The following is a 26,622-nucleotide window of genomic DNA, read 5'->3' on the forward strand; positions in this document are numbered from 1 at the left end:
TAAGCCATACCGGTTTCTGATTTGATCCCAGAATGTCCTGCTTTTCCTTAGGATGTCCCTAATTTCATTGGAGAAATGTTGGCAGGTATGGTAGGATGTCCCTATTTTCATCGGAGGGTATGGAATCATGCGATCTCTGAGCCAAGGAGATGTGTAACTAAACCACCTTTAGAAGACATCTGAAGGCAGCCCCATATAGGGAGGCTTTTTAATGTTCAATGGTTAATTATGTTTTTATATATGTTGAAAGCCACCGAGAGTAGCTGGAGTAACCCAGTCAGGTGGGTAGGGTATAAAGAATAAAATTAAGATGATGATCAGGGAATAAAGGTGAAGGGACCCCCGACTGTTAAGTCCAGTCGCGGACGACCCTGGGGTTGTGGCGCTCATCTCGCTCTATAGGCTGAGGGAGCCGGCGTTTGTCCACAGAAAGCTTCCGGGTCATGTGGCCAGCATGAATAAGCCGCTTCTGGTGAACCAGAGCAGTGCACGGAAACGCCATTTACCTTCCCGCTGGAGTGGTACCTATTTATCTATTTGCACTATGACATGCTTTTGAACTGCTAGGTCGGCAGGAGCAGGGACTGAGCAACGGGAGCTCACCCCGTCGCGGGGATTCGAACCGCCGACCTTCTGATCGGCAAGCCCTAGGCTCTGTGGTTTAGACCACAGCGCCACCCGCGTCCCTGATTAGGGAATAGGACGTCCCTAATTTCATTGGAGAAATGCTGGAGGGTATGGAGTTATGCAACCTCTGAGCCAAGCAGATGAGTAACTATACAATATTTCCATTTCCTGTGTACATTACTAATGAGACAATCAAAACATGATAAAAAGTAATCTATTTAGCACTAGCGATTTTTCCTAAGTCCCATTCTGTTACTGCAACTGCAGGCCTTTTTCCACAATGGAAGGTCTTAGAGCAAACTCTTATCTTTCTAAATTTTTGTGGCTATGCTCTCCTGCTGTTAGTTATATAAAAAAAGAAGAAGAAGAAGTGAAAAGCATAGAACGCATTAATATTTTAGAGTAGCAGTTACCTTTCTGGCCTGATTTTCCAGACTGCTCACAAGAAAGCAACCACCAATATAATATTTATTTTATCTATTTCATAAAAGAATCCACATCCTGTATGCTGTGTGCTCTGATAAGTAATTTAAAGTAGAAACCGAAAACATAGAAAACACAATCCAGAAATCAACAACATTATTGATCAAAGAAGTTAACTCCTCTAATCCCTAGGAAAAGTTAACATTGAGCTTATGATCTATTGTTTTAGTACAGACAGGTGTACATTAGGTATAGCTCCCCCAAGGGGCAGTTTTTCCTCCAGTGAATTGCCCCCATGGTCCAAGTCCACATTAAGAGGAAAGCTGTATTCGACGCATGTTGTCGAGGACCATTCAACAGCAAAGGAGCAACATCTGAGTAGCTGTGGTCTGGGAACTTTGAAGTTGCTGGCAGTCTCCTCACATCAAGGTTGAAGGTGAAAGAGTTCAGGCGTATTCAATCTTGCATGGTTGGGAAAATGTGCATCGCCTGTTGTGGCATGGCGTTCCTGATGGGTTTGGCGATGGCAAAGAGCGCAGGAGAAAAGAGGCTCAGCTGTGCGAATTGGCTTGAAACCACCTATTTGGATCCCTTAGTGTGGTGTCCGATGATCTGTGCCATGACTTGGTCAGCACAAATAAATGTGTTGCTGTTGTTGTTTTAAAGCATGGGTCAGCAAACTAAGGTCCACGGGCCAGTGTGGTGTAGTGGTTAAGAGTGGTGGACTTGTAATCTGGTGAACCGGGTTCGCTTCCCCGCTCCTCCACATGCAGCTGCTGGGTGACCTTGGGCTAGTCACACTTCTCTGAAGTCTCTCAGCCCCACTCACATCACAGAGTGTTTGTTGTGGGGGAGGAAGGGAAAGGAGATAGTTAGCTGCTTTGAGACTCCTTTGGGTAGTGATAAATCGGGATATCAAATCCAAACTCTTCTTCTTCTTCTTCTTCTAGATACAGCCCACGTATAGTCCAGGAACCCAGGCAGCTGGCATGGTGCATGCACAATGGTTTTTGCGACTCAAAAGTGAGGCGGGGTCAAAAGTGACGCAGGTGGCTGCTGGAGACAAGCCCCTTCTCCGTCTGTCGCATGCGCGCGAAGCCACCTTTTCTTCCAGGGTGGGGGGTGGGGAGGAGGGAAAAAAGAGCCACAGTTCGGATTTCCACCATGGAGCTGCCGGCGACTGACCTCAGGAAGGGCAGTTGTGGTGGCAGGGGCTCAGAGGCGCCTTGGGAGCGATGCCCGCCAGTGTCTGTGGCGGCGGTGCTCCCCGCCACAGGAAGCGGGGAGCGCCTGGGCGGGTGCACTCTAAAATAGTTCTGCCCTCTGCTGGGGAGCGATGGAAAGATAAATAGCCGCCACCGCCTCGTCTTCCCTCGCGCGGGGAAAAGAACGTTTTTGCTTGAGCAGCGCCGGCCTGACTTAGAGTGGCCAGTGGCTTTTCCCTTCACCCACGCATTGTGCACACACTCTCCAGGGCTGACAGGAATGGACCACTTACCTCAGCCCCCCACCACCTCACCTTACAAGAGAAATAATAACCATCAAATGCAAAGGAAGCAGCATGGGTGTATGAGGGAACACACACACCCCAAATCACATCTGGGCAACATTGGGGTTGGTCCCAACAAGGGTTTTTGACAAAAAATGTGGGTCATAATCATGGCAACATATAGTCTGGCCCCACACAAGGTCTGAGGGACAGTGGACCGGGCCCCTGCTGAAAAAGTGTGCTGAACCCCCGTTTCAAATCATCCTCTTGCCCAGCGTTAAGTGGCATTGATCAAAGCCGGGACTTGCAAATAATTAGTCGTGGTCACATTTTATCACGACATTGTTTTTAAAATGTGGCCCATTCCAATAACAGTGTTTCTTTTAGCACAGGAAATAAAATAAAAATGATATCATTCCAGAGGAAAAAGTAATTCGAAAATACTATTATTGAGATACAAATGTGACTGGGGTCGGGGGTCAGGGAGTGAGCGAAGCAAGTAACTCACATTCTGAAGGTTGGCTTCTACCGATTTCATATGGCCGGCGATTAATTCTTTGTCTCTGTTGAAGGAAAGAAAAAAGAAAACAAGGAAACAACTCGTAACAGGCACTAGCTAGAATGTTTACAGTCACAATTAATGTCACATCCATTATTTGTTAGCTTTGTCAACAGCCTCAAGATTTGCTGCCCTTGGATAACTCTGATGCAAGTATAAAATGCTTAGTTTGGTAGCTATAAAGAGACTGCCACAGGCAACACTTTCTCTTCTTTTTTTCAGCAGACTGAAGGTGAAGCATATGGTGTTGCCTGTAGAAAGCAGATTGATAAGCAAGTCTTTACAAATTTCCACTGTGGGGGCTGATATCAGCTCCACCTACGATTCCACACTGGACAACATTGGATATAGGCTCAGAGTCCGTCTAGTATTTGCTAATGAGTTGCTATGGGTGCTTCCACAAATTCAGAAGTTAATACTTGTGGCTGAGGAAGGGTCATCCGGATCCTAGTGTACCTAGAAATGTTGACAATAGGGTAGGTCCTAAATATATTCCTCTTGGGTTTCAATAGTGTAAAGGACTGGTTAGCTGTTGAGTCATTCGGTTCAGTATTTACAAACCAAACGGTTCTTATAAAAGAACAACAGTCGTACGTGCAGATTTTTCCTGATGGTTGCAGTTTCATCACTATTTAGGTCTAAAGTTCCATTCAAAACAAAATGACTTCCTTACTAAGAATACCTGCCGGAATTGGTCCTGCATACAGATGTGCAATGGCGAACACACAGCTTATCCTTTGGGTGCCACTACCACATTTCCCTAGAGGGACACGGGTGGCGCTGTGGTCTAAACCACAGAGCCGAGGGCTTGCCAATCAGAAGGTCATGCTGGCCACATGACCTGGAAGCTGTACGCCAGCTCCCTCGGCCAGTAACGCGAGATGAGCGCCGCAACTGGACCTAATGGTCAGGGGTCCTTTACCTTTACCACAATTTCCCTACTTTACACAGGAAATACCCTAATTAGGGAATGTGGAGGGGCAGAGCTTTGAGGGGACAGTGGTGGGTATGTGGAAAATCCCCCTGCTTGCCACGTCTTCCCTGCACTGATCTCTCTCCTCATTTTCCAGAGAAGAACAAGCAGCCTGGCTTCACAGATCATTGTGTCCTGCCAAACTTCCTAGTTTTACCACATTGAGAGAAAAGCAATCAAACTCAGAATACCCTCCTTGGGCAGAATGGAATAATATATTCCTAATGTCACCTCATGCTTAGCTAGCTCCATTTCAAGTGTGTCAAGAAAGTTGAAATTTCCAAGCCATTTAATTGGTCACTTCCGTGATCGTGGGTTGTGGTGAGACTGCAATGTTAGTTTTCATTGTTTGCCATGGCATTCTTTGTAATTTTGTAATAATGTTGTATCTTTAATTGCTGTAACCCATCCTTTGGCAGGTAACAAATTAATATGGTTGTAGTAGTAGTAATAATAGAATAGACTGATAAGTTTACTATTGAAGCCTGGGAGAAAGGGGTTATTCAGTTGAATATCTGAAACGAAACAGCTAGGCTGATATAGTTAATGTATGTTTTGTGAGCGTTTCCATCATGCCAACTGCCAAATTATGTGGATTCTTTTATATGGGTCAATTTGATCAGAAAGCGTAAGCTGTGGTAGGTTATCTTTTCCCTTTTTGGCCCTTTGTTATAGTCCAATGATACATGTAATGATGTATGCATGTAGGATTTCAGAGTGAGCTTTGCGATAAGTTAGGCCAGGGCAGTCCAACTTTTCATACCAAGTGGGCCATGAGAGTACTTCAACACGGAACCTGCGGGCCACAGACTGCCTTGTCGCATGCAAGAGGGGAACAAAGCCAACATTTGACCCCAACCCTAGCCTTGTGCTGCCTTCCCAAAGCCAGCTAAGCGAAGCATTGGACTTTGGGAAGGAGGCACAAGGCTCTGGCAAGGTCCTAGAGCCCTCCCCCTGCCTCTTTCCCAAAGCTGGGAAATCACTAACTAGGCTTTGGTAAGGAGGCAGGAGGACCCAATCGAAGCCTTCATGCCTCCTTCCCAAAGCCCAGCGCCTCACTTAGCCACAGAGGCGGAGCTAGCTGCTCCGGCACCTGACACAGCCTGCAGGGGTACAGCAGCGGCAAGCATCCCGGGGGGGCACCGCCTGCGGCGATGTCACCCCCCTCAGGGATAACACCCGGGGTGCACTGCCCCACCACCCTCACCTTTCTTCGCCTCTGCCTACCCAGCTTTGGGAAGGCAGCTCGCTTAAGGGCTGCATAGAGGGGTCAAATGTTTCCGAAGGCTGCTGGAAAAAAAGGCATTGAGGGCTGCATGTGGGTCTTGAGACGTGTGTTCGACCACCCTGAGTTAGAGGGTTCTGACTGTAGACAATGAATGCACAGCACTGCCTGAAAGGGGAAGACTATGAGGTGACATAGAGAAACTGTCACTGAGGGACGGAAGAAGAGGCTCAGAAGTAGCGTCAGCAGCTAAAGGAAGCAGTCAGAAGCCAGAAAGGAGCTGAGCATTGGAAGATCCTTGTGGCGGTGGGCAGCTGTTTAAGAAAAAGCCAAGACATCAGAGCTAAAATGAAGGAAGGATGGTGCTGAGAACATCTGAAGGGAGAGAGAAACCCATATTTGCCAGTGCACAGGTCTTTGCAAACTGCAACCACCAGCTGACACAATGCATGGCCAGTGATCGTGCTTGTGTGTTGCCACAGAGTTTTATAGACCAGATTGTGCAAGTAGTCTGGTCCTCATTCTTGCAGATGCGATATATGCCTCGCTCTAGTCAGCTCTGCCACGTATTGCCCTACACCTGCTTTTCATATCAAGCCCTTTGCTCTTTCGCCAGGACCGCTTGCTCAATTCAAGTCGGCTAGCCAGGGATGGTGGCTCGAGCGCTGTGCAACGGGAGAGAGAGAGAGAGAGAGAGAGAGAGAGAGAGAGAGAGAGGCGCAGTACTGCTTGTCCTAAAATCACACCCATCCACGGGCTCCGCAATGATTGAAATGGGCCATTAGTATGTTGAACTAAGTTTTCTTCCTTCAAGAGGATCTTTTACTAAATTTCAAAGACAGGCAGCTGTACTTTTGTTTTCCAGCGCTGCATTATCCAAGGCTAAAACCCTTTGCATGAAAGTAAGAATTGATCTTTTGTCTGTTTCAAGTGATCTCCCCAAGGCCCCCGTGCTCACTTTGCTGCCATGCGGAGGGCACTCTCCGCATCGTGTATGCTCTCCTCCAGCCGACGCTTGTCCTGCTCCAGCTGGGTAAGATGTCTATTGAGCTGACGCAGAGATTGATCTTTTCTTCTCAGCTCCATCTTTGCCTCGGAGAGACTCTGGGAGCAGACAGAAAGCAGAGTTACTTGTCAGCTCCGATAATTAACTTCAATTTATGCCATAGGCTATTAAACAAAGAGGAATACAGACTGACTGTGAAATAGATTGAGGCTATTTTCTAATAAAAAATAGTATCTATTTACCCTTCTTACAACACCCAGCGCATTGAAAAAATTAACAGCATTGCAGCAGCACACAAGGACACTCCCACCCACCACAATCGCAGATACTACAGGTGCTATATACATTTTTTTAAAAAGTTATTTTATGCTTTCATTACAATATTTCGGAAGAAAAGTTACCTGTGCAATTTAAAGTATATTTTAAAAGAGAAACCCAAAAGCATCTGAATTTACGGAAGCGTTTTAATGGGAAACTGCTACTCAGGAGGGAAAGGAATAGAAATATAGATGAAACAGATGATAAAATATACATAGGAGCCAACTCCTAGAGGTCGAGGGGTCTTCAGCCTCCCAATAAAATATTTGAGGGCCCCTCCTCAGTTGATGGGCATTGCCAGTCAAATGGTGTGAGTGAGCCGCATCATGCGATCGATTATAAGGGGCGGGGCTTACCTGCCCCCCAATATTTTATTCAAGTTGGCCACCCTGTAGATCTCTCTCTCTCTCTCTCACACACACACACACATTATGTATATATATGTATATATATAGAAGAAGAAGAAGAAGAAGAAGAAGAAGAAGAAGAAGAAGAAGAGTTTGGATTTGATATCCCGCTTTATCACTCCCCTTAAGGAGTCTCAAAGCAGCTAACATTCTCCATTCCCTTCCTCCTCCACAACAAAACACTCTGTGAGGTGAGTGGGGCTGAGAGACTTCAGAGAAGTGTGAATAGCCCAAGGTCACCCAGCAGCTGCATGTGGAGGAGCGGAGACGCGAACCCGGTTCCCCAGATTACAAGTCCACCACTCTTAACCACTACACCACACTGGGTCTCCTACACCACACTGAGAGAGAACCACCCACCCTATAGTCCCTCAATTTTTTACAATACCATTCTGACAATTATGACACACAAACATTCTGTAATTCAATCAAGTCATATGGCTTTTCTGATTTTCACATTTTACTGCCGTTTCCACCCCTTGAAGGCCTTCCCCAGGATCTACTCTCTAACATAAAATGCTTCAAGTAGAAAATTAGTTTAGACTGATACATTCATGCACACAATTCCCCAAAGAACGAACAATTAGACAACTTGCATGCAAACTACAATCAAGGCCTTTATTCTGTTTGCTGTTAGGTAATGTTTTCAAAGGATTCCGGATTTGCTAAGGATTCACAGCTCAAGCTCTTATTTTAATCTAACCTTTGCCATTGTTGAAAGAGATTACAATTTGTAGAGCCTAGAGATATGCCAGGGCTATATTAGATTTTTCGTAGTGCACTGTCTCTGCATTTTGTTTATTCTTGTCTGTATTTAGAGTTTCTTGCACAAAAATCTAATTCTAAAAATACGCCTTTTTATAAGAGTTTACCTTTCGGCTGTAACGCTTATTGCAAAAGGACTTAGCTGTACTGTAGCAGGACTAAATTCCTATATGCTACTTTGACAAATTAAAGAGTTATAACCTTCAACATGGAGCCAGGAATTTTAAATATCTGCATAATGCTTTACATCTATTCTTAACATCTTCCATCTGAGGATTTGAAACATCAAGCAGTAGAAGAATTTGGGATATTGATTCCCAGGAAGGCTGAGCAATGTCAATGGATACTCAACTGTGCAACAGAAGCCCAGAGGACCTCTGCAGGGCAACCTCAGATTATATCAAACACCTGGGAAGCAGAGGGCCACTTCTAAGATTGCTTTTGAAAGACATGGGCACACACCTTGGGAGGATTCTGCAAATTCATGAAAACTATAACCATCGCATACATATTGGAAATGATGCTCGTGAACCCAAGAATTGCTCTGAGATTATTTCTCTGCAGGTACCATTGCTCTGATATGGTTGTACATAGGATGATTGACAAGAGGGCCTCAAAGATCTTCAGATACAGATGTTCCTCTTGGGAGTGACCCAGAGAATGAATGCCGAGAAGAAATAAGAAATAAGAAATTGGTGGTGGTGGTGGGGGGGTCCAGTTCCTATTACTGCATTTTAACTAGCATTTAAATGCAAAATGTACATTTAAAGTCTGCAAGACAGTGACAATACAGCTGAAGTAGAAAATATAGTTATCTTGTAGCAACAGTGTTCTAGGATGAATGTGCCTATTGCCACGTACACTTTTTTTTTATCAAATGGGCCTACCACGTCCACGCAAAATTCAGTTGATCGAATTTAGAAGGGTTGTTGGGGGGGAGATTGCATTACTCAAGAATTTCCCCCTTCCCTTTTAAAAAAAAACAACAACCATATAGAAGATAAATTCATTGCTTCAAAAGTCTTCTTGATACTGCAGGAAGAATAAATGGTCCTTTTTTCAAGAAAAACAAACAGCACCAAACATTTCTCTGACAGATATATGAGACTACAAAACAAGACACATTCTCTATATTATAAATCTGAACTTAACTCTATTTTATTCTTAGACAGAATGTGCTATTCCTTGCATGCAGGTCTTTTGCCTTCCTACACACCATTGCAGGGCAATGAAAGGGGGGGGGGACTTCAGAGCTTAATTTTAGACCATCACTCTGTCGTTTTTACGTTGAAATTCCACATTGAGAAGCTTAGATATTCTTACAACACTGATTGCGTTGGGTAGGCCTTCATTCTTCTTCTTCTTCTTCTTCTTCTTCTTCTTCTTCTTCTTCTTCTTCTTCTTCTTCTTCTTCTTCTTCCTCTTCTTCTTCTGGCAGAGGTCTTCTGCCCATGAAAAGTTGCAGCTAGCTATGGCCATGATTGAGAAGGGGCTTCTGCTGGTGGGTAGCAGTAGACTAAAAACCTCCTTCTGCATGCAGAAGACAGACACGGGCTTCTCTAGACTGCAACTATTTGTTTTGTAAAAAAATAATTATTATTATACCCCTCTTTTTAATTCAGCCGGGTTTCAGAGTTGCTTGCCAATAATAAAAAACATATAATGTACAGAACTGCACCATGGGGTGCAATCCATTTGAGGTTAAATAGGTTTGAAACCAAGCTGTTTCAGTGGGCTTTAGGTGTGCTTTAAATGTTCCGACATCGCACTCAGTAAGCAAGTCAAAGAAGGTGCTACTTCCATTTAGCATCACGGTGTGAACTACCGTGTTTCTCCTAAAATAAGACACCGTCTTATATTTTTTTTCGCCCAACAAAACACAGTATGGCTTATTTTCAGGGGATGTCTTATTTTAACCGCGTCGCATCGGTACGCTGCATAGCCACGCCTCTCCAGGCTGTTTTAATGGGAGGTACCACGTCACTATGGCTTATTTTCGGGGTATGGCTTATTTTTGGGGAACGGCTTATATTTTGCAAATGCATAGGAATCCTGCTATGGCTTATTTTATGGCCATGTCTTATTTTAGGAGAAACAGGGTATATAATATTGGCACACAGGCAAACACCATGAATTAATGAGTGTAGCTAAGTCATCGTTTCAAGCATTCAGTTTGCAGGCAAATAGGGTGTAATGTCACACGCTGGCAAAATAAAAAGAGGCTAGACCGTTTCCCTTCTTCCACTTTTCCTAACAAAATAATTTATATGCTTTCCTGCCTAGGAACACTTAAAAGGTAAAGGGACCCCTGACCATTAGGTCCAGTCGTGTCCAACTCTGGGGTTGCGGCACTCATCTCGCATTAATGGCCGAGGGAGCCGGCGTACAGCTTCCAGGTCATGTGGCCAGCATGGCCAAGCCGCTTCTGGCAAACCAGAGCAGCGCACAGAAACGCCGTTCACCTTCCCGCCGGAGTGTTACCTATTTATCTACTTGCACTTGATGGTGCTTTCAAACTGCTAGGTTGGCAGGAGCTGGGACCGGGCAACGGGAGCTCACCCTGTCGCAGGGATTCGAACCGCCAACCTTCTGATCAGCAAGCCCTAGGCTCTGTGGTTTAACCCACAGCACCACTCAACAGATAAAACTACGAGTTATTTCCTGTTGTTGTTCAGTCGTGTCCGACTCTTCGTGACCGCATGGACCAGAGCACACCAGGCATCCCTATCCTCCACTGCCTCCCGCAGTTTGGCCAAACTCATGCCAGTCACTTCGAGAACACTGTCCAACCATCTCATCCTCTGTCGTCCCCTTCTCCTTGTGCCCTCCATCTTTCCCAACATCAGGGTCTTTTCCAGGGAGTCTTCTCTTCTCATGAGGTGGCCAAAGTACTGGAGCCTCAACTTCAGGATCTGCCCTTCCAGTGAGCACTCAGGGCTGATTTCTTTAAGGATGGATAAGTTTGATCTTTTTGCAGTCCATGGGACTCTCAAGAATCTCCTCCAGCACCAGAATTGAAAAGCATCAATTCTTTGGCGATCAGCCTTCTTTGTGGTCCAGCTCTCACTTCCATACATTACTACTGGGAAAACCATAGCTTTAACTATATGGACCTTTGTCGGCAAGGTGATATCTCTGCTTTTTTAAGATGCTGTCTAGGTTTGTCATTGCTTTCCTCCCAAGAAGCAGGCATCTTTTAATTTCATGACTGCTCTCACCATCTGCAGTGATCATGGAGCCCAAGAAACCATGGTTTAGTATTTAATGAAAACCAGTTCAGAAGGGTTTGCATTTCTGAAGAGCTCCTGAAGTAACCATCAGAACGACTCCTTACTACCATTGCACCCCATTTTTACAATAAAAAATCCCACCTTTTTTGCCTCAGATAAGAGCACGGCAGGTGGAATTTTACCAGGTGTTTGAGCTTTCCCGTCTGTTTTTTTAAGGATGCTAAATCTGCTTTGAATCCCTACCACCAAGTTGTTCAAAGACAATAAAGGGGAAACCTAAAACAACAAAAGTGACCTGGAGAGGTGAAGAATAATTTGCAGGCATCAAATGATGACTATCCTGGGCACTTTCAGGAGAAAGTCTCACCTCTGCTTTTTAAACCTGTCCTTTGCGGGTTAAAGATATACCTCCAAAATGGTTGGAATCACTAAACCTCCAAAATGGTTGGAATCACTTAACCTCAAAAATTGTTGAGCCGTAGTCCGGAGTGCTTTAAAGTAATATATTTTCGGTTGCTAAGCCTTCCCCCTCCGTCCCCCCCCCACTCCCCATTTCTTCAGTTTGATCTAATTAAAACCCCCGATAAACTTTATGGGCTCTAATATTTCCAGCCGAACGACGGAAACCAAGAGGGTGTGCCTCGAGGCAGCAAGGCGGCCATGATAAGCAGCGGGCTGGCCACTAATTTCTCAACCAGGGTAGAGATTGTGAAAAGTGCGATGTTCTGATATCCAAGAAACTGTTCAGGGGAGAATAGGATAAATCAAGTTTAATAACTCTGGTCCTAATTGTTCCCCCAATGCTCAACTCTAATTACTTGGAGAACTCTCCTGACTGTCACCTGATATTAAGTTGTTGGAGGCTGAGTGTGGAACGGCGAGATAATCAATAAACATTTAGAGGGGAGAAGAATGAAGATCCCCGTTAAGCAGTGGGAAGCGGCGGCACCCAAAGCCCTTCTGCTCATGAGAAAGCCTATGGGAGGCGCGCCGTGATTGCAAAGCAATAATCCAAAGCCCTGTTTTCGGGCCTCGAGGCAGGAGTACGTCTGAGGAAAAAAGGTTAACACGGTCACCCTAATTGCAGCCCACTTTCACATGCTTCATATATAAGCGAAGACAAGCCAATTAGGTACAGAGGAAGATAAGAGAAGTTTTATTTGTATACTAATTAAACCCCTGATGAAATTAAAGGAAAAACATACAGCTCTGTAATTGTGTCTGAGAAAGGTCACTTCAGGTTCAGTTATCAGAAAAGCACAGCCTTGAGATATTTCACTTAATCCACAATACAGCCCTTTCTCTCTCTCTCTCTTTTTTTTTTTTTGCTCCCTGGGCCTTAATATTTACAGGAATAGGAAAATTTCAAAGCCCGATAGCGCATTTATCTTGGAAGCGTTGTCGTAGACAAATTTGAACCGCTGGAAAGTTGAAGCTGGATAAAAGAGAGCAGGGCAACAATGGGGGAAAACACACACAACACAAAACGGCCACCTACTGCCTGCCTAGAGCGTTGTGCCGACGCAGAGAGTGTTCGTTTGGAAACGCAAAGAGCCTCAAGGCACATTATATTTAACATATTATATCGTTAAAGAGAAAATAACCAAGCATATGAAAGAATAAGTCTTGCTGAACCAGAGCCAGGTTCAAAGTGCATTTCAATGCCACCGCAGCTCAGCTTCAGATAACATTAGCCACATTTCGCTTTCACTCTATTGGCAAAATGTTTTAAAAATAAAATGATACTAATATCAAACTTGGCAATAGTGCCGTGCGATCCTGTGCTCCAATTATCCCTTGGAAGTGAGATACAGGCTTAGGGAGGAAGAGCTGTAAGGTGTGTTTTTTAAAATAAAGGAAATTTCACAAATAGAATTTCTTCTGATTTCCCCCCAAAAATCTCACTTCCCACTACAATTATAACAAGATCCTGTTTACAGTGAATTTGTCCCAGCAGTTAAGTGACTCATGACATGAATATTAAGTGATAATACTGTGGGATGTAAACACAGAGCAGTCAAAACACAACATTGCTAGAGTGGACATGAAGGTGTCTCAGTCCTCCAGCCTTAACTTCCTGTTTACCTGGACTGAGACAACTTCCTCTATGTAACTGGAGATGGGTGTGGTTTCACCTGGGGAGGTTTACAGAAAACCACAGGAACCAGACCCCATCTTCCTCTTTGGATTGGCTTCTTCAAGGAAGAGCATCTCAGAGACAGAGAGGCCTAGTGAAGCCTGCTTCTTTATGGAGTTAGCTTCTACATGTAAATACATTTATCTAAGCCTGCCTGCCTTTCTGAGACTGTATGCTGTAACTCAGGATGCCTGTAAGTAAACACTTTTATATCTTATAAACAGTACTGTGTTGTGTCTTTACTTTTAAGAGGGAAGAAGGGGAATATACCAGGAATATATATTTCTTATAGAGGCTTTAGCAAGCCTATGCAACCGTTTTCTGCTGTGTTTTAAAAGGGAATGTAACTCTGCTAAGTTTGGAGCTTGTTAATACAAGCTGGGATGAGATATATAAGTTAATATATACTCATCCACACTCCTAAGCATTCCCACAAATACTAAGCAATAATTCTGCCTATAGAGAAAACCGACTTAATTATTAAGTTTAGCACAGTGGAAGCTTTATTCTAGAATATGGACTCAAGCCCTGGGTTCACCTCTTCCCGCTAACCCATCTTTAAATTCAGTCCTCCTGGGGCAACCCAAGGCTATCTTTTTTGCAATGGAATTTAATCTATGTGCCCCCCAAAATTGGAACTCTTAACATTTTAAAATTGACAGGTCATCTTCTGTCATACGATGTAGAAACATCATGAGGTACCTCCATGCATTACAGTGTTGTCAGAGATCTGTCAGAAATAACATGTGCAAGTTCTCTAAAGTTGGTGTTTTTATTTTTACTTTTGAAAATAAATTTGGCTTGCCAATGCTCCATTGAAGACAGGAGATAGCAGATAATAGTGAAAATGTTTGGGGTTGTTTTTTTAAAAATATGATTATACACTGCAATGATCATACACTGTGATATGATTTTCAAATCATATCAAACACATTTTAATACTTATAAACATCTTAACAAAGGAACCTACAGGTTGGGGCAGGGCAATTAAATCTAATGTTAACCACTAGCATATCTGACCTGAAAAAATTAAGCAAATATAATCTGGCTAACCACTGATAATAACAGAAATTACATCTATGGAAATACTTTACAGAAACACTATTTCATGCTCTATCTATCTATCTGATTTTAACCAATTTAACTTTGAAAGCTAAACTAAAAGTTTAGAATATTGAAATATTGTGCATATTTAGAATATTGCGTTGAGAGGTGCACAAATCATATAATGAAAGCATCATGGCTTGCAATCAGAGTGGAAGATGACCTTCCAGTCTCTCTCCTCCACCCGTAGCTCCCTAGACCCTTATGCATCTCTGTAAGGTTGCAGGACTCTCCTGTATAGGATGGGCTAGGGCAAGCATGTCCAACCGGAATCTACCGGTCAATCGCGGGGTGTCCCTGGTCGATCGTGGGACCATGATTGATCCCCCCACAAAAAAGCTCAACAACATCTTCCTCCTCCTAAAAAGCTCAACAACTTTGGGTCTTCCTCCTCACAAAAAGCTCAACAACTTTGGTCAATCCAATGGGTAGACCACTGCCGGTTTTTTTATATATATAGTGGGAGTAGATTGCAGTCTCTTGGGAGTTGGACATGCCTGGGCTAGGGTATAAAAGGGGACTACTGGGGAAGGTAAGATCTGGCAAATTCGGGCACCCAGGGTGACTTCACGTGATTTTGAAGGATTCCCCTCTTTCTGCTGCAGCCCCCCACTCTCACACTGTTCAGAAGAGCGGCCCAACCCTCCAGAGGAGCTTTTCGGAGACACAGGAGAGTGGACAGGAAAATCCCATTCTGCAAACTTCGTTTTGTTTGTGGTTCTCAGGATCCAAGCCAACAGGTAACAAGGAACATCACAATGTATGAAGCCGTGAACCAGCCAGTAAGATGTGGATCTACTGTTTTGGGGACACAGCAGTAGCATGCTCAGATTTTGTAAACACCGTGATCAATGCAAACATAAGATTTATCTCTGATAATGTGCAGTGGAAGTTTGGGCAAAGAGTGGCGGAAAGGAGGAAACGAAGTGCGCAGGCCATGGCAGTCTGTTTAAGTGAACAAGGGCAAACAGAATTAGCACAGAGCTCACACTGCTAAGATATCCAATCTCATTTCTATTTGAACAGCTATTTCGGTATGAATTTTATGGAAAGGGGGGAAAAGATGAAAGCTTTGCACAAAAGGAAAAGGAGATCATGGGAAAAGTTGGTTAAGGTTAATAAAGACGCCCACAGGGCAAGTCCTATAAGCATAACTCCAGTTTAAAATAACAACAAAAACTGCTAGGTATAAGGGACTTGGCTATCAGAAGCCGCAGAAAAGTCCTATGCATTGATATTCAAGCTGCTCGGAAAAATAGGGTTTAGAACATTAAAAAAAAAAATCCGCACAACTTTATAGGTCTATCGATTCCCTCCGCACATCTCAAGGTAATATAGTTACTTTGTAGTTGATTCAATGCTCTAACAAAGATCTCTCAGGAAACTGGATTTAACAAGAGCCTTCTTGTATTTTTGAACAAAATCTTAAAGGTACATAAAAGCTTTAAACTAACCGGGATAAGTGGTCTGCGTGCACGCCTGTTTAACACCTTTGCATTTTACTCGTGAAATAATCCCATTCCCCAACCCCCTCAAACGAACAAGTCAATAAATCTTTCCCACTGCAGTCTAAATTCCAAGGTCATGGAAAGAAGTGTTTATTAGTATAATTACAAAAAAGCAATAATACCATTAAGCCTTCCGCGTCAGATTTAAGAAGAAGAAAAACAACCCATTAGAAGCAGAAAATAAAAAAAAAGTGTTTGGTAGGGGCATTCCCTGCAACAAAGCTACGGAAGGCAAACCAAACACCAATTTTCATTAGTTGTTGTTATTTTTGTTGTTGTTGTTTGTAAATATATCTCCTTATTTAACCATTCGAAGGGCAGGTGTTATTGCAAATTAAGGCCAGCACAATGGTTGCATTTGCAGGTAGTGCTAAGTCAGGGGTCGGCGAACTAAGGCCCGTGGGCTGGATCAGGCCCAATTGCCTTCAGGATCCGGCCCATAGACTATCTGCGGAATGGTGTGGGGATTCTGTTAATTCGGGCTGCGCCATTCCATTCCCCCCTTCTCCCTCACATACACCGCGGCAGCGCCTCCTCCCTCCCTCCCTCCTCCTGGCTTCTCCCTGCCCTGGCTAGAGGAGGAAGGGGGCTGGGCTGAGCGCCCCTCTCCGGAGCCAGCCCTTTCACGCCACTCATTTCCCCTCCACCGTCGCTGTCTCCGCCCTGGTGCTCCTGTGGGCCAGAGAGCAGAGCAGATGAGCTCGCTCTGCCTACCCATGAGAAGCTGCAGTGGCGGCAGCCCCAGGGAAGGTAAGCACAGTGGCTGGGGGTGGAGAGGACTATTTGCCCCCTCACCTCTTCTTCTAGCTCCCCCCCAGGCCGCTTCTCCGGCCCGCCACAAGGTCTAAGGGACAGTGGACTGGCCTGTGGCTTAAAAAAAATATTGCCGAACCCTGTGCTAAGCCAAATCATGGCTTAGCGCCAGCATGGCTGCTCCCAGGGAAACCACAGCTGCTTTGCTCCTACCGGGTCCTTTTAGTTCAGCACAACATGATAGCTAAACCAAGTTTTGGCTTAACGAAACCTTCTGAACCAGGGATTGTGGTTAAGCTCTCTACTCCTCAACCATGATCTGCACTCAAAGATTCGTACTCAAAGATACAGAGTGCACCAATCCAGCCCAGTTTTCTGGCGGAAGATGCTCTTCATAGTCTCCAGCAGCCATCTTTCCTGCTGTCCAAAAACGACCCCTTTCCAACTCCACAATTCTATGAAACTGATACATAAATAAAGAATCTTCAAAGAATCTTTAAAAGGGTAACTATGAAAATCTCTTATCAAATAGGGGATTAAAACTATATTTGTTAGCCAGTTTCTGGAACCCCTGAGAAATTAAAGCTAAATCTTTGTTGGGGCTTTTTTTGCGATGTCTCCAGGTTGTGGAATGACCTCTGAGGTGTATGTTTTCCGATGACAGTAGTACCTCGGTTCTCAGACGAAACCGAGGCGCAGCTTCCCATTGATTGCAAGAGCTTCTTGCAATCAGCGGAAGCCGCGCCACACGTTCAGGTTCCGAAAAGTGTTTGAAAACGGAAGCATTTACTTCTGGGTTTTCAGCATTCGAGAACCGAAACGTACAACAACAGAGGTGTTTGGGAACCAAGGTTCCACTGTACATGTTTTAAATATGATAATTCTGCACCCCACCCTGGGACCATTTGGAGAAAGGCAGGGTAGAAGTAGAAAGAAACAAACAATAAATGAAATCTCTGCAAAAGTTTGGAGAAGGAATACCAGGACCTTTGATTGACTAATGAAAAAAGAAAAGAATTAAGAGCTGTAATTGAAATCTAATACAGTGGTACCTCAGGTTAAGAACTTAATTGGTTCTGGAGGTCCGTTCTTAACTTGAAACTGTTCTTAACCTGAAGCACCACTTTAGCTAATGGGGCCTCCTGCTGCCGCTGTGCCACCAGAGCACGATTTCTGTTCTCATCCTGAAGCAAAGTTCTTAACCTGAAGCGTTATTTCTGGGTTAGCGGAGTATGTAACCTGAGGTACCACTGAATGTGTATTTAAGATACCATTTGATTTTTTTTTACATGAAGCAGACGATGTTGTAAAATACATACGGTTATGTTGCACACTGTCTCATGTGCCCTTGAGCTAAAAATAAAGTACTTATGGATTTGCACACAATGTACCGCACTCCTCTAAAAAATGAAGAAGGGGGAAATGAGAGGACTAAGAGAACTTTCTACATTTTAAAAAATTGATCCAAGACCAGATTTCAACCTTTCGGCATGCTATAAGGATATTAGGTAAAGGGACCCTGACCATTAGGTCCAGTCGCGGACGACTCTGGGGTTGCGGCGCTCATCTCACGTTACTGGTCGAGGGAGCCGGCGTACAGCTTCTGGGTCATGTGGCCAGCATGACTAAGCCGCTTCTGGCGAAACCAGAGCAGCGCACGGAAACACCGTTTACCTTCCCACCGGCGCTGTACCTATTTATCTACTTGCACTTTGACGTGCTTTCGAACTGCTAGGTGGGCAGGAGCTGGGACCGAACAACGGGAGCTCACCCCATGGCGGGGATTCGAACCGCCGACCTTCTGATCGGTAAGCCCTAGGCTCATTCCAACAAATCATCGTGCACATGGATTCACAGGAATATTTCCAGCAGTCATTCCTGGGACATCAATTTCGTTAAAAGTGTCCCTGAGATGCAACTTTGTGAAAGGTGTTCCAATTGTGAAAGAAGAGCAATACTTTTCTAGAAATGTTGCACAGCAGGAAACAAGCAGGGTTGTGCCACGTGGGTTAGTGATTTGTCAAATCAAAATTCTAAAGAGTTAGCCCAGGCGCTATAAACACATAAAAGGATGCATCTGTCTCCATTCTCTTGCAGATATGCAAAAAAGATAAGGAATTATAAAAAAATGTTTGTTAAAAGGCACTGTCACGTTGCATGTGAACTAATGGTTTTATTTTATGAATGAAAAAAAGGAAAGTGTTCCAGGAACTATTGTGTTACTGAAGGAAGGGCAGGTGAAAATTCCAGTTTAAAACCCAGTCTTTATAAATTATTTAGTCGCTGAGAATATACATTATACAAAACTTTTTAAACAACTAAAGCCTTTAACTAATTAATGAATTATGAAATTTAGTCTCCAAACAATTCAGAAGGGATCTCTCTCTCTCTAGCTTGCTTTAACATGATAAATTTGATTAACAGTTTACTATTAACTTGTACACTAATGAATAATCAGCTACATTATGTTCTTTAATGAACAACAGCTTTTAATTTAATAGATACAGTGTTTAGAATTGCTCCTTCTTGCCAAAGTGACAACACGATTGCCGGCAAACATCATCATCCCATTGAGTATTCTAAATCTAGCTGGTTTCTCTGGGGGGAAAGGAAAAGGAAACACTCATGGGAGTCGATGAATGAGAGCTTCAGATTCATTTTCTGAATTTACACCAAACGTATTCAGAGTTATTCTACTTGAGTATTAGCCTTTTCATCAAACCTATTTGAAAGCATACCCAAAAAAAATATGTTATCACGTTAGAACACAATAATCGGCATTATCCCACCTGCCAAGTCTCAAACGCCCTTGGTGACAGATTGAATATTCTTAAAATTATGCAGCCTTCCTAGCAAATAAATCTAGCATATTAAAAAAATTCCAGGCTGCATTACTTTTAAGGTTGTGCTGTGTGCTACTTCGAAGCTCACAGCACCTGTAAATTCTTTAACCGGGTAGTGCTAAGTAGAACATTATGGAATAAAGTAGTCGTGGCTGAGCATCTGATCTGCTTGTAGAACGTCCCAGGTCCAACTCCCATCTTTTATGCAGGGCTGAAACAGACCCAGTTTTGAAATCCTAGAAGGCTGCTGTGACTTAGTGTGGACAGCACTGAGCCAGGTGGATCAAAGGTCTAACTCAGCTCCCTACGTCCCATGAACGCAACTCCCAAGTGTTTCGGTCCATAAGATGCACTTTTTTCCTCCTAAAAAGTAAGGGGAAATATCTGTGCGTCTTATGGAGCAAATGGTGGTCCCTGGAGCTGAATTGCCCAGGAGCCAAAAGAGGATCATGGTTTTTTATTTTACTAAGAGAAAAGGGGGTGTTGAAAGGACCTCGCTCAGCAGCTGATCAGCAAGAGATCGGGAGAGAGATAAGAGTCCCGGCTCCCTTTCAGCCCATCCCTCTTGCCCAGGCCTCCATTGTTGAATGTGCTGCAGAGGGAGGTTGTTTGTTTCCCCAGCTACATGTGACTGGCTGATTAAATTATCTGTCTGGAAACTGTAGAAAAGGCTCCCTTTCCTTTAGCAGGTGCAGAAATGTGAGTTAAACCCCATAAAAATGGGGCTTTTCCTCTTTGCTTTTCCCCCTTTGCAAAAAAAGCTGCAAAACTTTTAGCTGATCCTGAAGAAACCAGGGCTTTTCCCTTTGCAAAAAAAGCTGCAAAACTTTTAGCTGATCCTAAAAAAAATCAAAAAAAAAATCAGGGCTTTTAGAGGAAAACCAGAAAAATAATTTTTTTCTTGTTTCCTCCTCTAAAAATGAGGTGCGCCCTATGGTCTGGTGCGTCCTATGGAGCGAAAAATACAGTAATACTGCACCCCAATCCCCGAAAGCCATACTGAGCCACTAAAAGCCTGCCCATATGTGAAAAGGTTTGGGAAATAGTGGCTGTTCACCAGGGGGACAGTACAGTGGTACCTTGGTTCTCAAACCTAATCCATTCTGGAAGTCTGTTCCAAAACCAAGGCGTTCCAAAACCAAGGCGCGCTTTCCCATAGAAAGTAATGCAAAATGGATTAATCCGTCCCAGACTTTTAAAAACAACCCCTAAAATAGCAATTTAACATGAAATTTACTATCTAATGAGGCCATTGATCCATAAAATGAAAGCAATAATCAATGTACTGTAGTATAAAATAAGACAATATTGTAGATGATGAAAAATTTTCTTAGCACTGATGACACTCACTGTTTGTTTGTTTGTTTTTTTGCCAATCATTTTCCTTTGATGAATTCAAAAAGATACATAATGTAGAATTTGCATAACAAATTGAAAAAACAGCAACAGTAAAGGCCAGAAAAGGAAAGAACAGTGATAATTTTTCAGTTTGCTATACTATCAATCATCTTCCATTCTATTATTCTACATTTCATATCTTTATACGAATGATAGTCACTGTTTGGATGGGGGGCTTTTATCCATTTCAGCAGTCACACAATCAATCAGTCAGTAGCTGAACTGGGTTCCACACAGTCACAAAAACAAATGAACCAAAAAAGCCTCAGAAAGAAAAATGCAAAATAAATAGCAAAAAGAAAAGTGCCAAACTCAATCCGTTCCGCAAGTCCGTTTGACTTCCAAAATGTTCGAAAACCAAGGCGCAGCTTCTGATTGGTGCAGGCGCCCCGGAAACAATAGCTGACAGCCGCATCGGACATCGGGCTTCAAAAAAAAAACATTCGAAAACAGGAACACTTACTTCCGGGTTTTTGGCTTTTGAGAACCAAGGGACCACTATATTCCAAAGCTAAAGGATAAGCACAGTGAGTTTTCACATGCATCCTTGCTGTCTTAACTTAACACATTGATGGTAAATTTTAGAGAGCATTGCGTGGCAATGTCCCTCCCCTTAAAGGGCGTAAAGGGCACAACTTTATTGGTTACGGATGTTGAGCGGTATTGGCTTAGGCATTGGACCCTATCAGCTATATCCAACCCCAACCCATGTGTTGGAAGTCATGGAAGGGTAAACCACCAGTAAGGAACCCCAGTGATGAACATCTCCCAGAATTCCCCCTGTGATCACCGTTAGGGGCGTGCCTTAGGCCCCCAGCTCCCCGGGCTTCAGACAGGGCCACACCCCCGGAATCCTTTAACGGAATACCCTTCAATTGAGGGGCAGTTGATGATGCTACCTCCCCTCCTCACTTCTATGGAAATTTTCCAATGCCTAACCGCCAAACCAAGAGTTGTGACGATTGCTACGAGGTAGGTGAAAAAAACCCATTTGGCTAGTCCTACCAGGCCCCCTGGCCAATCAAGGCGACCAACCGAAGTCCATAGCAAGGTCGAAGCTAAATCTAAAGGGAGGGTGGGCGGGTGAACCTAACCAGCTGGGGAAGTGGGATAAAGAGGGCAAGTTTCCCGCCCGTCTCTAGCTTAAAGGGACTAGGTCACACCCCCAGGCCAACCGCATTGGTCAGCCTGCGGGAGGCGTGGGGATATTGTACCAATCGCGCAGGGGCTCAGCCCCTATGTGCATGATCAGGTCGTGACGCCCGCAAATCCACCTCCGTTGCGATGTGGAAGTGGGCTTGCCAGTTGATCTTTAAAATTGTGATGAGATATTTTTTTTGGGGGGGGGGTGTTAGTATTAATTGTTGGGCCCAATCCAGCAAGTAATGCTGCAGATATTTAATTTACGTATCTCAATGGAAAACGATCACTGAAACAAAAGGAGCAACTTTGCCTGGTGGATTGTGCCCATCGACTTTGAGGAATTCTTTGCCCCTGAACATCCTATCAGGCTCCTCTATCCAGAGGCTTCCGATAACTAGTTAGGGTGGCATTATTTAAGAACCTGGGCTGTAACAACTGGATCCGCTTTGCTTGGATTTTGCTGCTTCCTTTTCTGAATTCTGCTGTTTGGTATTTTACCTTTAATTCTTATATATTTTAAAGTTTTTTATGATTGATGGTGTGCTTTGAGTGGCCACCTGGAAAAATAAATATATGTATTTAAAAATATTTAAAATCAACACAACTTACCAAAAAAATTCTCTTGAAATAGCACCTCCAAATGTACTTTTTATATGCTATGAATGACCACACACTCTAGAAAGAAGTAGATGTTTCTAGTGGATAGGGAAAGCTCAAATTACCATAAAGCTTTAAAACAGTATAGACTCCGTTCCCATAAGCACCAAGTCTTCTTTTTCTTTGCAAATGGAGACAGTTGGACTATCTCTTCCCACCTAATAAAGGCAACAATCTAAGAACAGTGCTTAGCTCTGAATGACCTTGAAACATAATTGGCAAGCATGCAGGTCTCTACGGTATATGCCATTGGGTAGATAAAAAATATATGGGATTATAATCAAAACTGATAAAGCTTCAAAATTAATCAAGGGTGTTTTAAACTTCTTGATGAGAGCAACAGAATGTAATATGGCGTAATTGTTAATATATGTTGCATGATTTCCAAACCGAAGCGGTCAACCTGCAACTGTAAACTATATTCTCGGATGCCTTTATTAGCATTTCCTTTTAATCGTGGATTCTTTGGAATCGCTGCAAAACCCTTGATTGTGATTTTGCAAAATGGGAAACTGACAAATCACCAGCATGTGTCATTCCAGTATTTTGCACATGTATGAATTTGTTTATGTGGCACTTCTACTGCACACTACACGTTCATTTATGATTAGTTTTTTCATGTTGACTACTTTGATATGTTTCACGGGAAGCATTTCGTTAGGGAATTGAAAGAAATAAATGTTTGTGGAACCTGAGGCCTGGTTCTCACAGCCTGGTAAGCCAAAATTTACTAGGACTCTCAGAGAGAAATGTGCATCCTTTTTTATTCTTCTCTGTCCTCTTCGTTCAGCGTGGCAGTTAAGCCAATGTTTTACTTAAGTGTACTGCCTGAAGACAGACTCACAGCTAAGCTCTCTTCTCCTTAGCCACGAGCTTAGCCAAGTTTTCTTCTCGGTTGCATCTCATAATCATGGCGGAGACAGCTTAACCATGGCCTGTGTTTGGACAACACAATAAACCGAACCTTGGATTAGCTGCTGGGGACGAGCAAAGCAGCTGCAATCTCCTCCCTGGGAGCCCATAGGTTCACACTAAACCATGGTCTGGCTTAGTGTTAATACTGAAGGCATCCTAAGCATCTTCCTCATATGTATGGATTCGGAATCCATTTTTTTTCAATGGGCGAAAAACAGCGAAGAGTCTCATTATCTCTCTACACCACAGAAACATGTTATTAGTGGCACTCATGTCCCAGAAAAAAGTAGCATTCTCACAGCTGAGCAGGCTGCACTCAGGCTTACACAGTCGCAGCAATGAAGCTTCTGCGGCCCTGCACATTTAATTTTAACGCAGAAGAAAAAACCATCACCTATTTCATGCTGCGGGGGGGGCGGGGGGGGTGGCATGGCCCAATTGCATACAAATGTTTGACCCTGTTGCAAACCGCTCCATGGCTTGTGCAAAGGGTGCTATGGAAATTGTCAGAAGAAGGAAACTGGGTTTGAGATGCACTCCTAAGCACGATTCCCTGAGCTCATTTTGCTGGAATGGACAGAGCTTCTGTTCCTTTCCTGAGAGTATCGATAGGCAGAAACTGCATATTACTTTCTTCCGTGGGCATAAATTCCTTAATTTTTAAAGAGGGGTCAATATACCGCTGTCCATTCTGGGTCAAAGCAACAGTGGACTTTAAAATCTCAGCTGTGCCCCTGAGCAATGCCAAGATACCCCCACCCCCACCTTACAATGCCCATCCTTGTTGCAGTGTCACCTGTGGTCAGGGCCTGATTTAGGTTTGATGGGGCCCTAAGCTACTGAAGGTAATGGGGCCCTGCATATGTCCAGCAGTCCTTTGTCAACAACAAACTGTCACTGTTTTTTTGTGTTGAATATATGCTATATGGTAATTTATGGACCTAATAGGTATCTAAAGCCATTTGCATATACAGAATGTTGTTGTTGTTCAGTTGTTCAGTCGTGTCCGACTCTTCGTGACCCCATGGACCAGATCACGCCAGGCACGCCTATCCTCCACTGCCTCTCGCAGTTTGGCCAAACTCATGCCAGTCACTTCGAGAACACTGTCCAACCATCTCATCCTCTGTCGTCCCCTTCTCCTTGTGCCCTCCATCTTTCCCAGCATCAGGGTCTTTTCTAGGGAGTCTTCTCTTCTCATGAGGTGGCCAAAGTACTGGAGCCTCAACTTCAGGATCTGTCCTTCTAGTGAGCACTCAGGGCCGATTTCCTTGAGAATGGATAGGTTTGATCTTCTTGCAGTCCATGGGACTCTCAAGAGTCTCCTCCAGCACCACAATTCAAAAGCATCAATTCTTCGGCGATCAGCCTTCTTGATGGTCCAGCTCTCACTTCCGTACATTACTACTGGGAAAACCATAGCTTGTAGCATGTAGGCACCCTATATACAGAAATGAGTAAACCTATATACAGAAACCCTGTATATAGAAATGAGTATTTTAGGGAGCAGGCGAGCAGGCTGGGCCCATGACTTGCATCATAGGAGCCTACACAACACAAAGCACTGTTGCTGCATGTTGGCTTTATTTTATTTGTTTTTTATCTTATATTCTGGAAATGTACATCCTGGGTTTTTTCCTCTTTAAATTTTTTAGGGGGCCCCCGAGAGAGTGGGGCCCTAAGCTATAGTTTGTTTAGCTTATACAGTGGTACCTCGAGTTACAAACGCCTCAGGTTACAAACTCCGCTAACCTGGAAGAGTTACCTCGAGTTGAGAACTTTGCCCTAGGATGAGAACGGAAATCGTGTGCCGGCGGCGCAGCAGTAGCAGCAAGAGGCCCCATTAGCAAAAGTACGCCTCTAGTTAAGAACAGTTTCAGGTTAAGAACGGACCTCCAGAATGAATTATGTTCGTAACCAGAGGTACTACTGTACGTAAATCCGTCAATGCCTGTGGCACCCTCTCGGCTCAGCACCCAGTGCGGGTGGAATCTGTCGTGCTCTCCTAAATCCTCCTCTGGGTCAGTGTTTCCTCTACCCAAGTGGGTTCAGGATCAGATCTGTCAACCTTCCTTTTTTTTTGCATTGGGAAACGGCCATAGCTGTCAACTTTCCCTTTTTTTGCAATGGGAAACGGCGCTGGAATATGGGAATTTCCCGCAGAAAAAGGGAAAGTTGACAGCTATGTTCAGGATACCTCCCCACCTGGAAACCCAAATTCACACCGAAATGCCTGAATGTGCTCTCCATCAGGTGTTGTCCTGAGCCCTACAAAACCCAAGTCTTGCACAGAGGCAAAAGCGGCATCTTCATTCAGATGCTGAAACGTGGGTCCTACCTTTACAGCTTCGCTCAGAGTTTGGTTTTTGTCTGCTTCTTCGCAGGAATGCACTTCCAGTTTATACTGCAGCTCCTGAAGCTGTTGTGCCTGCTCGTTCAAAAGCATTTGCGCCTGCTGCTCCCGTAGCAATGCATTATTTAGCTCTTCACATGCACTTTCAAACCTCTCGCGGGTGATCAATTTCTGATAAGGGAAATAAATTGTGTCCTGTCATGAAACAGCGGCATTGTTTTATACACTCGACTCTCAGCATTCCCACTTGCCAATATGCAACATTCTAATGCAAAAGTTTTTAAAAACACTCAATACATCTTTGTCCTGGTCGGGACCATTATGCAGTGCTAAGTTGCCCTGCGATATTTATTCGCCAGATTCCCTTGGAAACCTGGTGCGGAAGTACAAGAGCAAGGGGAGCTTCTTTCTGACCAAAAAGAGGTCAGAAAATTATTTCTGTGAAAGGAGATAACTTGAACAAAGGTACCTACATTGTTCCAAACATAATGCCTAAGCAAGCACAGAGCCATACATATACAGGCCAAGCCAAGACAAATGACTGTGATAGGAGGAGGAGGAAGAGAAGAAGAAGAAGAAGAAGAAGAAGAAGAAGAAGAAGAAGAAGAAGAAGAAGAAGAAGAGTTTGGATTTGATATCCCGCTTTATCACTACTCGAAGGAGTCTCAAAGCGGCTAACATTCTCCTTTCCCTTCCTCCCCCTGTGAGGTGAGTGGGGCTGAGAGACTTCAGAGAAGTGTGACTAGCCCAAGGTCACCCAGCAGCTGCATGTGGAGGAGCAGGGAAGCG

At 43.9% G+C, this 26,622-nt stretch overlaps 1 protein-coding gene across 1 annotated transcript in view; it reads right to left on the minus strand.

Annotated features, from left to right (window-relative positions):
* The window catches only part of CCDC171 (coiled-coil domain containing 171), a 190,377-nt gene that overhangs the window by 70,636 nt on the left and 93,119 nt on the right, over window positions 1-26,622 (minus strand). Inside the window, exons 20-22 of the mRNA XM_033173593.1 lie at window positions 25,819-26,004; window positions 6,255-6,400; window positions 3,048-3,102 (exon numbers count right to left, since the gene is read on the minus strand). Of these exons, the coding sequence (XP_033029484.1) occupies window positions 3,048-3,102; window positions 6,255-6,400; window positions 25,819-26,004 (387 nt within the window). The remainder of the gene's footprint in view (window positions 1-3,047; window positions 3,103-6,254; window positions 6,401-25,818; window positions 26,005-26,622) is intronic.

This window comes from Lacerta agilis, chromosome 16 (genome assembly GCF_009819535.1).
Source record: "Lacerta agilis isolate rLacAgi1 chromosome 16, rLacAgi1.pri, whole genome shotgun sequence".
Classification (NCBI taxonomy): Eukaryota; Metazoa; Chordata; class Lepidosauria; order Squamata; family Lacertidae; genus Lacerta; species Lacerta agilis.